This window comes from Strix aluco, chromosome 1, assembly GCF_031877795.1.
Source record: "Strix aluco isolate bStrAlu1 chromosome 1, bStrAlu1.hap1, whole genome shotgun sequence".
Lineage (NCBI taxonomy): Eukaryota > Metazoa > Chordata > Aves > Strigiformes > Strigidae > Strix > Strix aluco.
In genome coordinates this window covers 25841627-25857115 of record NC_133931.1, presented here as the reverse complement: position 1 = coordinate 25857115, position 15489 = coordinate 25841627, and the positions used below count along the sequence as shown (strand labels likewise).

The window sequence follows — 15489 nt, the reverse complement described above, 5'->3', positions numbered from 1 at the left end:
ATTCTGCCACATGCCCTTCCAGTTTGGAGAAGTTAGTGTTCACAGCAAGGTATAGCCTCCCTGCATAACAATGTAACTCCCCAGATGACAGCAAAGATTTTAGTAAGACTTGCCAGCAAGATTGTCTTGTCCAGCCATCACGGCAAGAGACCTGTAGTTCCAGATTTAGTCGTCAACCTGTTGTGTGGCTTTGGGCAGACTACATAACTGCCTAAGTTCCTCATACCTAGGATGTGGTCAGGTAGTCAGGCACTCCACTGGGATGATGCAAGACAGCTGTTTGCTCTTAACCCTTTTTACTATAGGCTGTCTAAGAACGTTTCAAATAGCTGTAAGTTGTTGGAAAGGTTCTTGGATAAGGTAAGGTAGAGCTGCTCCTGGGGTATTCTTCCAGCTGACGGTTCAGCTGGTGTGAGGCCCAAAACCTAGAGAAAGTAAGTTAACATGCTCCAATTCTTAAACATATACACTGGAACGGCACTTTCTTGGCTATGAGTGACAGTGTGACAGAATGTGACAACTTGACAGTGATGCCCTCAGTCTCCAAGCACCTGGTATCACCCAGAGCTCAACCCCAACAGCTGACATGCTAAGAGCCATTTGCCTCACCTGTGCCAGTGCTTCAAAACATGCCACCTTATGTATTTTAAAGATACATTTTTCATCCTGCCGTGGTGAAAGTGGTCAAGTATTAGAAATGTTTTTCATAAAATTCCTGGCACAAGCAGGGTCTTACAGTGTCTTCCAGAGTTTTTCGACAAACATCATGACTGGTTGTGACAGAGTGAGGAATACGTTGTGAGAAAACAGGCAATTCAAGAGAAGAGTTAAATAAAAGACGCTGAAGTTGAAAGAACTCTTTTTCTCTGTGCCTAAATTTTAGACATCACTCAAATGTCAGTGCTTGAATAATTAAGGTGGTGTAATGAGATGTAATTGCCAGAGCTGCAAGGACAGTAAACATAACTGCACTATTATCAGGACAAGCTGAGCTTCCAATGGTGCAACAGGTCAAACAGCTATAATCATACCATCGTACCTGGAATAGGATAAGTGAAGGGGCCACGTGCAGGCTGCACATGAACATACTGTACCTAGGCTCTGGAACTATAATTAGAGCAAAGCTGGAGGTTTATAGATCCCAAGCTTAAAAAAATTTGAAAGCAAGTTGGAAGAAATATAAGCTTAATATTCAGCTGAGCAATGTCACATTAGCTAACTACATAGCTGGGATTGTTAGTGAAGAAAAGTAAGATGCTATTTAAGAACAGGAAATCTGAGATTTTATGCCTGGTCAAGAATAATCCACTGCAAAAACACAGACTGAGGAGCCAATGAGTAGGGAGCAGCCCTGCAGAAATATTCTGGAGGTTGCATACTCCTTCAAAAAAGCAAACTACATATTGAGAGGTACAAATATAAATAGAGGCTATAAAATACATGAACTAATTCTTGCACTTTTCTCAGTATTGGCAAAGCTTAGCTGGAGCTCAGCGAGCCTGGCTTGGGGCACCATGCTTGGGAGAGATAAAGCACTCATCAGGCCACAGAGAAGAGCAATGTGTATGATCAGAGCTCTAGAAGAACACAACTTACACGGGAAGATTGGAGAAATAGAGGGTGGTGGCTCTAGTGAAGAGCAACCTGACAGAAATATGAGAGCAGTCTTCAAAAATAAAGATATTGCAGATTATTAAGACATTCCGTTGCAGCAGAAATAGACTTTCGTTAGACATTAGGAAAAACTTTCTAAAAATAAGGCTAGTAATGCATTAAGCTAGATTGCCTGGGGATTGTAAATCTTTTTAAAAAGAGATCAGATAAAACTTAGTCAGGAATGACAGAGATAAAATTCATCCATCTGTAGAGAGTGGGATGGTATAGATGACTACTTGAGATCTCTTTTCATCTGTATTTTCCATGATCATCCAAAAGATGAGTGTTTGGTTTTTTTCATACTTGCTTGTTTATTCATGCTATTCACTTGCTTCTTCAACTTGGAAATGGAAATCCCATTATTCAGTCCCAGGTAGCACTGACTTCAGGTTTTTCTTGTACTCTGTAGCAACACAGTGTGACTGTTCAAGTTGCAAAGACATCAGGACAAAGTTTAAAATGGTGTTAGTTAAAACAATAACTTTGAAGTGACAATCATACCAGTCAAAATACTTATGGCTTCTAATCAGAAGATTTCATGAAAACAAGACTTAAGTCATGAGTCTCAGGTAATTCACGCGGCCCCTTTGACAAAGAGACTGCGCTGTTTGGATGAAATGTGCAAGTTTACTGGGACATGCAAGACAGAGCCAGGAACAAACCCATTTGGATCTGCTCTGCAAAGCAGCTGTTCCCACTCCGGTGTGCTGCAGGGGAAGCAGGAGACCTGTTACCGTTTCATCACACAGTCGGTGCCCATCAACACTTGCATACATACCCATATCCACTACCAACAACATGGAGCGACTTCGAGTCCCTCTAACACAAAAGAGGTGGCAGGTGGATCTAAAGCCTCCCCACAGCGCTCTCACTGAACAACTGGGCCCTTCAGTAGGATAAACCTGAGGGAAACTCAGCAATTTAGAGGCCTCCTCCTGCTTCCATGGATGTCTTTGGTGTTTTTCTTCCCCCTGTGTTCTTACAGCAGCAGAATCAAAGCCTTGAACAGATAATTCTCCTGCCTATATCCTGGGAGATTTGGACAACATTTGACTATGCTTCTGTTTCCATGTAATTTTGGTTATTACTGAGAGAATTTTAGCTCACCTTCAAATTATTTCAACTCCATTACAGTGATCCTTGTTGCAACACGCTAAGGCACTTGGCTCCTGAGCAAGCGCCTTATAAAAAGGATAAAGTGCTTCTACCTATTATGATTAATATTATTTTGCTAAATATGGAGGGCACTTAGGCTGCCCTCCTCCCAGGTTGCTACAGCAACACACATCTGTAAGGAGTCGTCATTCTAATTGTGTCAATTAGGCTTATATAAGAGTATTTCAGTGATCCAAACGCTATGGAAAGCATGGTCTGAGGTTTGGCTGAAGATGAACCTTATGCTCCAAACGCTAATGAAATTATTTTAAACTTCCTTCTGGTGTAATTGCGTTAGTCATGGCGAGCAGGAAGCAGTGCAGTGGCTCGCTGAGCTGGGCAGGTTTGTTTGCTTCTCTGATGGAAAGGAGCACAACAGGCGGCTTCTGAAATGCATCTCTGGAATAGAGGAAACAAAAAGTGAGCTTGCATTTTGTTTGCAGTAACACTATTTTACCATCAAGACAAAGGAAATTAGAATGCAAACCCAGCATGTAACAATGCCAGATTATTAATACTTTGCAGCTAAATGGTGCCAGATTAATGACTAATATTTTACAGATATACATTGTGTTTCAAATAAAGCCAATCTGTGAAATACATTTAGATGTACAAGCCAACAACAGTGAAAGTACAGCAAATTTCTGATTGACACCTTTGACTGGAGCAATCTGAAAGCTGCAGGGCCATATGGAAACTTTCCAGACAACAGCAGTGCCTTTCTCGTGCAAGAAAACTATGCCACTTTCCACACAACAAAATTAAATTAAGAAGTTTATACTAACTAGCTGCTTATTTTATTAGCTCTATCCTCCAAGGGTGTTTTTGCAACCCCGATCATTACGTGTGAATATCAAACACTTTCTGAAAACTTGGTCTGCTTGAGATGGTTGTCATTAAAATATTAGCAGAAGACACTGACTTGCTGTTACATGACATTACACCACCACACTTGCCATGTTTTGCCAATGCTGTGACTCACCGTAGGAGTTTGCTAGAGACTGGCTATTGAAATGCCATCCAATTGCAATAATTGCTGGCTGAAACCTCCTGAAACAAAGAAAATTATATCTTTAAAGTGAGACAACTATGTCTAACTACAGCCAGTGATGGTCATAAAAAATGTAACTGTCCAAACATAACAGTATGATTGTTCAAATATGCAATTCCATTAACACAAAAGAAGTTTAAAGGTTTCAAAAATCAACATGCTAACTCTTCCCAGATTCTCATCCTGTGTTGCAATGAAATTACAGATCAGGCTGGAATATTAGTTATTGTGTAGAATATGGAGTGACGGTCTTTTCACACAATGTTTTCAGATTATTAGAAAATGTAAAAATGGCACTTTGAATAAAAGTTTATCCTCACTTTATTTTTCGTGCAATTACTGGGGGGGGGGGGCATAAAGTAAGTCACAGTTGTGTATGCGTATGAGATCGACCTTGAAATGTTTTTATGTTAAAAGATGATTGTGGCTTACATAGGATAAAAGATGAGAAAAGGACTCCCTACGCTCACAGATGCCAAATCCCAATGCCAGCCACATTTAATAACTTGCTAACTCTAGGCTAAAATAAGAATCACCATGCTTGGAGCAACTTATTTTATCTTTGCATCAGGCTGCCTAGCGCTGGAGTCTTTGGTTAGGAATTAGACCATGGAGCTGAATGCTCAGTATGTGAAACCGCAACACTGAAACGCACTGGCTTCCCTTTGTCAAAGAGGGGGTGGGGAGGAGGCAACACGGGGCAAGGAGGTGACCAGAGAAGTTCCCCAGCTTAGCATTTCCAGTGCAAGCGTTGACCTACATTGACCTGCCTCCCAGAACTGAAGCTTTGCCATACTGATGCAGAAAGGATTACTTCCCCATGCTTTTTAGTGTCAATCTTCCAACCTAAAGCTCCTTTCTCCTTAAGGTTCTCAATAATTCTTCTGTTTCATCAACAGAGAATTGCCATAAATCACCTTTCTACATCAGCACTTTTCCCCCTTCTGTGCTCTCTAAGGGTGTTTTGTTATTGATCTCATCTGCCCTGCAACTCTTTTCACTATTTTAGCTGCATTTAATTAGTACGACCATTTATAATGCTCAGAACTGAACTCTGAACTGTTTGTGGATTTGAAAACAGTTGGTTTTTTAAAGGTGTTTTAGAAATGCTTTGAGACCCCACATCACCAGAAAAATGTGGGGAAGTGAAAGGCAGGGCAGTAGCTAGGCATCTCATTTTTTCCAGCAACTGCTGTACTTTGCAAGTTATTATGGCTGGTTGATAAGGGACACTTCTGGAGGAAAATGTTTCTACCTACTACTGCAGATTTCAGTATTACAAATCCCATGTATGTTTGTGTCCTGAAGTCCTCTACAGAAGATCCTGTCAGCTCCTGCCCAAGTGTGTCTCCTCTCCTAAGCTCCCTGGATCTGGCAAATTGCTTTGGCCAAGCAGAGTTGGGAGAGATTCTGAGAAATAGGAATGCCATTTGTAAACTAGCAAGGATGCTAACTGGTGAACAATGTGAAGGTTCCCTACCTGTGATGGCTCTGCTTTGCAGCTTCCTCATGTGCTCAGGGACAGCGGATGGAATAAAAAAAAAACCCTTGAAAATAAATTCAGCATTACTCCTTGGCTACATGGATATTTTACTATCTGTCCACTTCCCTGAAGCACTTCATAAGTTATTTCAGTTTGGTGTCCACAACTAAACTGTCAGCTTCCTTGTTTCCTTTGCAGATTTCTTCAGTACTTTCCATTTCTAGTACATTGTACATACTATTCCTAAGGATACTCAAGTGCTTTCTGTCCACCCAGTGAGGACTGGTAATATCATTTACATTTTTCACAGTCACAGAATGACAGCATCAGTGGATTCTGTCAGAGTCTGGGAGGTGCCTCTGGAGATCATCTAGTGTCCATGTGTCCGTCCCCCCCTGCCCCCGGCCCAAAGCAGAGCCAACCAGAGCTATTCTCTACCCCATGCCTGGCCTTTCTTTTGTCATGGAAAGGGAAAACATGCAAACACAAATGCTCATGTGGATGGTTGAAAGAGTAGGATCTCGATGTGAGAGGGAGCAGACCAATGTGACAGAGTGGAAGCACTCTGTGTGACCTCTGAGAGACCAGGCTGAGTTTCAGAAGGGGACATGGTTACCTGAAGTAAAGGCTAAGCAGAAAGCAGTTTGACTGGACATTCAGGCCCTGTGAGGAGCTGTAAGTGCCCAAGATTTTGTCAGGAAAAATATTTAGGCACCCAAGATTCTGTTTCTGCACATGGCTGTAGGTGCCATTGCCCTGGTAGAGCCAGCTGTCACAGCACCTCTTGCATGTCAGCATCCCTTACTCACTTGAGGGACCAAGCCCAGGAAACCCTGTATCCTCTCAACAATCATTTCAAAATGAGCATAAATAGAACAAGTGCTGCAGTGTCTCAGGAGCCTACGTGGGTGTCTCTACACTGTATTCTGCAGTCCTGTCCCTTCCCTACAATTGTTCCCTATGGTCTACATTGTCTAAAATCATCAAATCATGTAAGGGTATTTCAGTTGGGTTGGCAGCCTTGCACCCTTGCACAATGGGTTTCAAAAAGAAACTTTTTTCAAAGAGAAGCTTGCAGGGTTTGGGGCGCTCTCCTGCTAAACAGCTGACTGCATGGCCTGCTCTCACTGGGACTGCCTGGCACCTGCCATGAGGGGCTGGGATGAAGGAAGGAGAGAGGAGATGCTAATTTCATACAAGGACTGGGGAAGGAGGCTGCCACTGGGAGGCAGAGAGCAAAAGTCAGGGTGGAATGAATCCATGCATGTGTCCTTGCAGCTCTGTAACTTTTGGACATGTTGCTGCCAGCCGTTGGTTACAGGTGAGCTTCCCAAAGCATTGTCTCATCCCCATCGGCTGGCACACTGCCTGGCCTGCAACACCCCAGGAGTGCCTGTTCTGCACAGAAAGTTTTCTCTGAGCCCTTTTACAAGCTGTTAAAGGGCCCTGGAGGCAGCAAGGGTGCCTGGGATGCTGCAGCACTGTCAGCAAATCTGTAATGTTTTCCTCAGCTGCCTGGCAGCACACTCAACCCTGCAAGAGTTTGGAGCCTGGTTAAAGTTCCTGGACAGGTCAGGGGTCAGGCTGAATTGACCATAAGGAAGAGGGATCCCCTCAGGCCACCAGTTTTTTAAACAGCAGAAGACAGAGGAAGCTCCTGGCTTGTGTCTGGTGGAGCATATCCAAGTGCCAAAAGATGCCGTCATCTTGGACTCTGCCAGGGTAGCCAGTTTATTAATCATCCTCATTGACTGACAAGGCTCGGGCAGATCAGGGTGCAGTACCCTTCCTAGTTCTTGCTGATACAGACCCCATGTGGCAGGCAGCAAAAAGAATGTGGGTCCTACCTCTGTCTCTTGTTTTGGTGAAATGGCATTGAGCAAACTTCCTTACAGCTCAAGGTCTAGGACAGGGCACTCACGATGCCAAGTTCTACCCTTTACCTTGCTCTAACACACAGAAGCAGCAAGCACCAGCATGTCTGCGCAGGGAGTGCAAGGCAGAGGATGAACAGCACAAGAGGGAGCGGTCCATACCCAGCCACAGCGAGTGCTGCTGGTCTCATCCCCTCTGTCTCAGGTAGAAAAGCTGGAAACAGGCCTGTGGATGTTTCCCCAGTGGGACAGGTCTCATACCACCCTGTGTCCTTGCTAATATGCAGTAGTGATGTGTCCTGTGCACCCAAAAGGCCTTCAGATGTGAACACTAAAGATGCAAGTCAGTTAAAACGACATGGCCCAGGGACCATGAAGTATCAGCCACTCTCAGATGTGACCATTACCAACAGTACATGTGTTGCCACAGGAACTCAGTGACAGGACTTCAGAAGCCAAGCTGCCAGCCTTGCGCTTCAATTACTCAATAATGCTCCCTCCTGTAAGTCCCTTAAAAAAGAAAACATAGGAAAATGTAGAGATCTCAGTAGAACATGATAAAGTTCTGGAACAAGTTGTTCTCCCCTACTGTTGCCTCTTTGTCAGAATGCCTGAGGGCTCTCTCACCTTGCTACATCTGCTGTCACTTCTTTCCAGACTTGTCAGGGACAAGTCCGAGTGACGCAGTTTCCCATTATTCACCTTCCCTCCTTCTAAGTGCTAGTCTGGTTTGCAGGGATCCAAGCAAAAAGATATAAATAAGAGCAGCATTCACAACAAATACACCTGCCTCCAACACAGCAGGCACAACATTTAGTTCTATTTTGGCTCTGGTAAAAAAGCATTCACTTGGTGGATTCCATTGAAATCCTTGTTATATGTGCAGCTGATCTCACCTGCATGCCAAAACCGAGTTTGCACACCCTCAGCTTCCCCCCTCTCTCTCTTCTCCCTCCCAGTAACTTCACAAGAATTTCAAACAAGTAAAGGTTGGCAACTTGATGAAAGAACACAAAGATCATGCCCTTGCTAGCCAGAGAAACAGTGCTGATACCCGTCTGTCAAGAACTTGCGGCTTTTCAGTTTGCATGTTTCTTGCTAACACTATTTATACAGGTAGCACAGATGGGGTGTATCATTTGGAAAGCTTACCCCTAAGCTTTTTACAACAAAGATGATAACAGGTGCAAGATAAGGGATACATACAAAACCAAGAGTTCATTACAAATATATTTGCATCCAAAGCAGCAGCAGCAGCAGGACTTGGCTCTACTTTATCTTAAAAGCACACACTTTGTGGATTCCATTCAAATACTCACCGTATTTGCATCTGATATTGTATGCATGTCACCCCAGGCAACAACATGGAACCAAACTGTGTTTGCGTGGGCCTGCGCTTCTGTGCAAGGGCAGTCAGATAAGTCATCTCCTCTCACGACCGTATGGAGGTTTTAAGATGGCTCTTGAAAAACTAGAGACAAAATTCTGAAGAGAGTACGTTGTCCCCACAGAAAGCAGGATTTTCAAAAGAACTCAGATTAATAGCAAAGGCTTCTTAATTCTGAAGGTCTTATTTTGATGTCAACGTGGAAGCTGGGCAGTTAGGATGCACTAAGCCCTTGAAAACTTGGCCCCAAGTTCTGCTTCTGCCTGTTTGAGTGTTCAAAGAATGTGGCACAGCTGTGGAGAGGTTCCTGGTGAGAGAGGGTCAGTACTCTACAACTAGTAGGGAGACCGAGGTTAATTAGCATGATCTGAGTGCTGAAGCTATGTCCTTATTCTGAATTACTTTCTGTAGAAGTCCTATTTTAATCCACTGGCTAAAAAGAGATAAGAGACTATCTGAACAAAAGATAGGTATCAAAAGGTATCATGCAACAAAAGTTGTATGACCTGAATACCCACTGTTTCACTCATAAGTCTACAGTCTGAATCAGGAGTAACTGAAAGTTGGTAATATCTGGCCTTTACTTCATGGTGTATGTAGAGCGAGTTGTCAGATCCATCTCACTCCATAGGAGTAAAACTGAATCTGAGGTAAAACCACAGAAGGCTTGAGAATATCAGATGAGCAGCAATTCCTGTTGAGTGCAGTGGAGTATGCCCACGGTTGGCAATGGTGCTGGTGGGTAAGCAAAAATCGCTGTTTCCTTTCACTCTGAAGGACAGTCACACCAGCTCAGTCCTGCAGCACACAGCCAAGGAAGCATGCAGTGGTCCTCATCCTCCATAAATCACCAAGGTCTTTGTTTCCCACTGCTGTTAGCATAGCACCTTTTACAACCTTTATTTGTGTTTGAAACTGGGGAGTGAAAGAGCACAATGGTAACAAGAAACAAATGAATGTTTACTAGCAATTTATCTACAGAAAAACCTACAAATAACAAACAAATGCAGCACCAACAATGATGAAACCCCTTCACTGCAACGTCCTTTTGGAACTTTCCATCTACTTTGTAATTAAAGACTTAGATGTTTAAACCATGGAAAATGGGAAAACTGCATTTTAAAGTGGCCCAGTGCTTGTTACCACATGCTTTAATGTATTATTCTGTGGCCAGGACTGAAATGACTTCAGTTAGACATGTTTTCTTAGTGTACTCCTTTAAGCAAAAATTTTTGGTTGAATATTTTTAGCAGTCCAGGTAAAAATAACTGCATGCGCCTGTTTGCTGTGGCATGGAACTGGACAGGAAACACTATTGTTACTACATACAGATTTTTCCTTAACTCTGATACTGGAATGAATCCAGGATTATTCAGAAGAGAAAAATGAGAGAAAGGGAGAATATATCCTTGCCCATGTGAATGTAGAGAACAGAACTGTCAGATCACTGTTTATATTTCTGCTCTCGTTGCTACAGACAGGGGATCCTAGTGCCAGCCTCCCATATCCCAGTGAACACCTCAGCCTCCAGTCATTGGACATTCTGAGGCGGGTCTTTCTCTACCCTGTTCTCCTCTGTGTGAAGACTTATTTTGGTACAAGCACATGAATATATGTAGACCTTCTAAACTTCAGCCTCTGTTTGGCCATCATGGGATAGCTTAGGGTCTCTTTTCTCATTTATATGTTGACAAATAGTATCTGGATGTTCTTTTAACAAGGGTCAGCTGTAACTGATTGGTATTTCTTGACAAAAAACTTGTTTTTTTCCAGGAATTCCAGGTTAGAGCAATAACTGAATTATCTCTACCTAAACCAGCCATTGCTGTCACTAGCATTTCTGCCCAAGGATTTCAGAGTTTTATCTGAGGAGTCAGCGGGACAAAATACTTCAGTGAGAAGAACGTACCAGAGAGACAGGCAATCACCTTTCAGTTTCTGAGAGAGACATTAAAAAAGTGATGAAATGTGGTCTTTATCACAAAGAGATCATTAAAAAAAGTTTGTAGACACTCCTTACTAATCTTAGATTTTCATATACAGTGTTAAAATCTCACTAAAACGTTAAGCCAAATCATTACTCCCACTGAGCTGGCAGCACAAAAGGCTTACTAGAATCTATACAGACTTGAAGAAGCTTTTCAGTAACTATACACGACACGTGAAATATTTGTTTAAAGAGAAAAAAAAGTAATTTAATGAGAATAGTAAAGGTACAGAACAACAAGAAACAAATGTCAGCACACCAAGAAAGAGGTCAGGATTATTGTTTTTTATATGACCCCTGGTTTATTCTTTTCTTACTAAGGGTTTAAATCAGTTTAGCACCATTTTGGTTCATTCAGAGATTAACAAAAGTTAATATTTTATAAGATTTATTTATAATACCCTTGAGATTTAGAGTATGTTTATGTAACCCTTCTGCCAGGAATTGGCAGCAGCTGAAAGAGCTGGATTGATTTATCTAGGGGTTCTCCCTGAAAACTTAAACAACAGTAGTTTCAGCCTCCACCCAACTAAATGACCTCCTTTGGGTGCCCTGACAAACAATAAATCCTGCTCAAGGCATAGCAAGGGTTTAAAACAAGGTCCAGAGTTTCAAGACAAAGAGAACCTTAGAGATGAGGGAAAGGGAAGAAGAAAGGCCTAGGGTAAACCCGTAAGAGCTGCTAATCAATAAAACAAATAATGCTTAAGTGAGATCCCTACCCTCCCTCTTCTCATTATCTCTATGACACAAAATAAAGGCTTGCTCTCATTTCCAAACAGATGACTTGTCACCTGAATGTCACCACCCACTCAAAACTCTCCCTGTATTTACCACACGGCTTCACTTTAAATGAACAGCGGTATTACTGTCCACAACCCGAGAGATCATACCCTGTCTCCAGCCCACAGCCCCTTGCTCGTGCTAATGCCCCGTGCTGGCGCTGATGCTCAGCTGACCATGCACTGAACTGATTCAGGCCACCAAACTGGCAGAAAATGAACTCAGGAAAACCAAAAGCAAGCTGTGGATGTGTTTCTGCTGGTTTAACTCTGTGAATCAACTCACTGTACTATAAAATGAAGGTCAAAGCTGGCACCAAGGAAGAAGATGGCAAGGCTGGGGATAGAAAGAAAGCCAGACTGCTGGTACTTCTAGTAAAAACTAGTTTTAAGATGAAACTGCTCTTAAGCATGGGTAGCACTTTTGTATGAATTTGCTGGCTTATCCCCATATAGGCCAAACTTTGAGGGAGCACGGCCACTCTGTCTCTGACTACAGGACTAACAGGACCATCCTGTCTCTAAATAAACTCCAGCCTGTACAGTACAAGGAGTCCCGCTCTGAGGCAAGAGGAGGAAATTGGCCCTCTGTTGCAAAACTTAAACATTTTACCAAGGACTGCGCCCTGGGGTCAGCTTTGCTGCCCAGGCAGAACTGCTCCACTCCCTCATACAGCAATCTGGCCCTGAGGCCTTTTCCCAGTCCCACAGACACTCCTGTACGTCTCCTATGACACACTGCCCATAGCTAGGAGATTTTTACAGTTCAGATTCCTCAGGCTTTTTGGGCTCCCGGTTTAAAAACCCATGTGGCTGGTTTCCCCGGGAACGGAGAAATCCGCCTCGAACCACCACCCCCACCAGTGCCCGCCTCGGGAGCCGGGGGAAACTGAGGCAAAGGCGGCGCGACGGACGCCATTTGCAGGACAACAAAAGGCCGTACGGCTCCCAGACTGAAACCGCGCATTCTCGAGTGCCATCTACCGGTACCTTCTCCGTTAAGCGTTTACACCGGAGCGGCGCCGCGGGGCCGGGGCGCCTGGCGGGAGGGGCGGAGCGGCGGGCAGCATGGCGGCCGCTGCCGTGGCGCGGGGTGGGCTGCGGGTCGGGCCCTGCCACCGCCTGGCGAGGGCGGCGGGCGCCCGCGGCGGGCTCCCGTGGCCGGGGCTCGGCGGCGGGAGGGCGGCGGCGGGCTGGAGCCACCCGGCGCCCGGAGGAGAGGCGCAGTACTGCGCCGAGCTGGTGCGGTGAGTGCCCGGGGGGGGGCGGGCCTGCACACGCGTGGGTTTTCCTCCTCGCAGAGGAGGGCGGCGAGTCTGCCCCAGGAAGGCTTGCGAGCACCTCCCTACGGACGGGGGGCAGCCCAGTTCCCCGGGAGAGGTGGCTGGGGTTTCCCCCGGCTGCCCGGGCCGCCCTCGGCCTCGCCTGGGCACGCCTGGCCGCGAAAATAACCCCTGCGGCCCTGAAGTGAAGGGGGCCGGGGGATGGGGTTGCTCCCGGACCTCGGCGTTTCGGGGGGGAGCAGCAGCGGAAACTAGACTTAGTATTTAAACGACGTGGATGATTTAACCTGCAAACGGCAATCTTCCTTCACCCCCTTCTTTCACAGCTGCTTTTCTTCTGAAATACCGAACGTTTCCATTCCATTGTCTCGGGTTTTTGGAGAGAAGGATTATTGAAGTGGGTATTTTAAAATAATGGGTGTTTTCAGAGCTTCTTGACTACTGGGAAATAGCCAGACTTCCCAAGTACTTCTTGGAAAAATGAGCAAAAGCAGAGGAAATCCGACAGCTGGACAGACAACTCAAGTACCTTCTCTGACCTGAATACATGAGGCAGAGGAAGTCTATGTTTTCAAAAGCGTCCATTTTTGGTCAAATCCAAAATGCTCACACATGTTCAAAATGCTCAGACACTTCCAGGCCAGGCAACATTTCCTGCTTGGCTTCTGGATGGTAAACAACATGCCAGGCCCCGTAGCTGCTTTCTAGTCCACAAGAGTTAAAAAGTAAAAAGTCTCTTTGTAAAGACTTAAATAATTTCTCTTTGGTTGTAGTTGTCCTAGATGATTGACAAAAGCAGGGAGAAGGCTTCCAAGCATGTATAGAAAGAATGGAACAGGATCATCTTCTCCAAACCGATGCTTGTAAAAAGTATAAAGGTGTGTGTGGGCAGCAGTAATGTTTGAAGTAGGAGAACTAATGGAAAGAAATATGACAATCTTAGATTTTCTGTGCAGCACCAAGCAGCAGACCTTTACAGATGCATCAGAGTTCATAGCCAGGTTGCATTTTCCTTGATAAAACTTCAGATTACAGTTTTGTTTTCCTGGTTATTATACCCAGGATTTGTTCACCTGTTACTCAGGAGATCAGAGCCCGCGTGTACAGTTAATATACAGGTAAAGTTAACATGTTCAGGTAAAATGTTTTCAGTAATGAACTGTGAACAGAACAGTTAGGTTCCAAGGCACAGAAGCTGAAGCGGTTGAATTTAACTTGTTTTTATTTTTGTTAAACCATAGAAAGGATTACTTATAAAAATGCACAAACACTCAATAAACTGAAAAATGCTTATGCTTTTGGCATCATTTAATTGAAGCTGCTGTTCACAGTAGCTCATATATTGCGTGGAGATCATAAGTTAGAAAAAATAAGAGGAGGGAGTTACTGTTCAAACAGAAAACGCTTGAGGCTAGCAGCTCCCCAGTTCTGAATTTGAGTCTCCCACACATTAGGAGGAACAACTGAGTTATGTTTTACATATTACAAAAAGTTGCAATATGCCAGATATCCTTTCTCTTGGGTTTTTCTGTTAAAAAACTATTTCAAAAGTAGCTTTAAGCTCTTTGATTAAAAATATATTTCCTTAGTAGATATGTTTTCTGTCTCTTGCTGTTTATGATGTCTGCTCTGGAAGACAAGCTTGTGACTTAGTGGGATTATGGAGTTTTATAACGTGAAAGAAATTCATTGTACTGAAAGTCTAGTAATGGTCATAGCCAACTTTTCTTCTGTCTGTGGGTTCATATGTAAGCTTATGTGAGAGGGAAACTATGAAAACCACTCAATACCAGAGTTAAGGTCATTCCTACCTTTCTTCATTCTGTACACTAATACACGAAGAGAGTTGGCGTTGAACATGATCTATAGCAATATCAATTTTATTTTACAGCCTGAGGCTTAATGGATTTGCTTTTCTACTGTTATGTCCAAGGGCACACTGTCAGCATAAAATTCACATTTCTTTCTGATTTTTTCCTTAACTGTTCTTTGCTGCACTTAACTTTTAAGCTTAGAATAATTGGAAAAAAAACCCCAACATGCCAACACCATTACTAGAGGGGAGACAAATGTCTCTATTGTGCTGCTGTATACTCTGTGTAATGTGTTTCTTTGTTTCCTTTCTGGAAGTAGAGGTGGTTCTGTGTTGTGTGAACAACTCAGGCAAACTATGTAACTGGAACTGGGAAAATGTGGCTGGGAACCTTGCAGCTCTGCCCAGGGTGGACAATACTGGGTATTACTACAATCAGCCTTGAAAAAAATACTAGGTTTTGAGCTGATAATACTTTTCAGAAAGTGTCTTAATTGAGGGAGGTTTGATGCATCTGTTCTTTAATATGAAGGTGACCCTTAAAGCCTGATAAAATTCAAAAAATATCATTTTTTTTTGTTGATGCTTCTGGATTTGCATCGAGCTCTAAAACAAGTTTCACAACTGTTGTGAAAACTCTAAGCATTTGATAGTTATCAGCTGCTGTGTATTGTAGAGGTAAGAACCTCTGTTAAATCTCACTTCCTTTTTGTTTAATGATAAAAGTAGCAACACTAATAACCCTTGGTTTTAGTTTGGCTTTGCTGTTTTAAGCTCACATTCAAAAGAAATATGAGTACATCTAAGAACAGCAGACTTCATGAAAATGAGTAAATGTGTTTTCCTTGACACCTGCTTCTCCATTCTCAAAACGAAACTTGAAGTTGCTGGTCATGTGCTAATCAGATGACAGGCTTATCAGAAAGTACACAAAAATGTTGTTCAGAACAAGCAATTTAGCTTTTCAGAGGTGACCAGGTGCTTTTGTTAGCTACAGTTACGTACAATTTTGCAATTT

General features: G+C 43.5%; 1 protein-coding gene and 1 long non-coding RNA gene across 9 annotated transcripts in view; one reads left to right on the top strand and one right to left on the bottom strand.

Moving 5' to 3' along the window:
• Positions 1 to 1667: 1667 nt before the first annotated feature.
• LOC141919625 (uncharacterized) lies at positions 1668 to 12484 on the bottom strand. Of its 2 annotated transcripts, none has more exons than XR_012622035.1 (3): positions 12366 to 12484; positions 3794 to 3861; positions 1668 to 3210 (listed from the first exon to the last, which is right to left on the bottom strand). It is a non-coding gene; the product is annotated as an uncharacterized LOC141919625 (long non-coding RNA). The 2 variants fall into 2 exon arrangements; XR_012622034.1 differs by lacking the exon at positions 12366 to 12484 and adding an exon at positions 5343 to 7369.
• NDUFAF6 (NADH:ubiquinone oxidoreductase complex assembly factor 6) overlaps positions 12404 to 15489 on the top strand; it is a 20337-nt gene continuing 17251 nt past the window's right edge. For 2 of the 7 annotated variants that reach the window (XM_074815544.1, XM_074815515.1), the window contains exon 1: positions 12484 to 12622. Coding sequence is in view for 2 of the 7 variants with exons in the window: in XM_074815496.1 (XP_074671597.1) it covers positions 12444 to 12622 (179 nt within the window). In the remaining 5 variants the exon portion in view is untranslated. Of the gene's footprint in view, positions 12623 to 13431; positions 13537 to 15489 lie in introns of all 7 variants that reach the window. The other 5 variants (XM_074815524.1, XM_074815534.1, XM_074815496.1 and 2 more) reach the window with 5 other exon arrangements.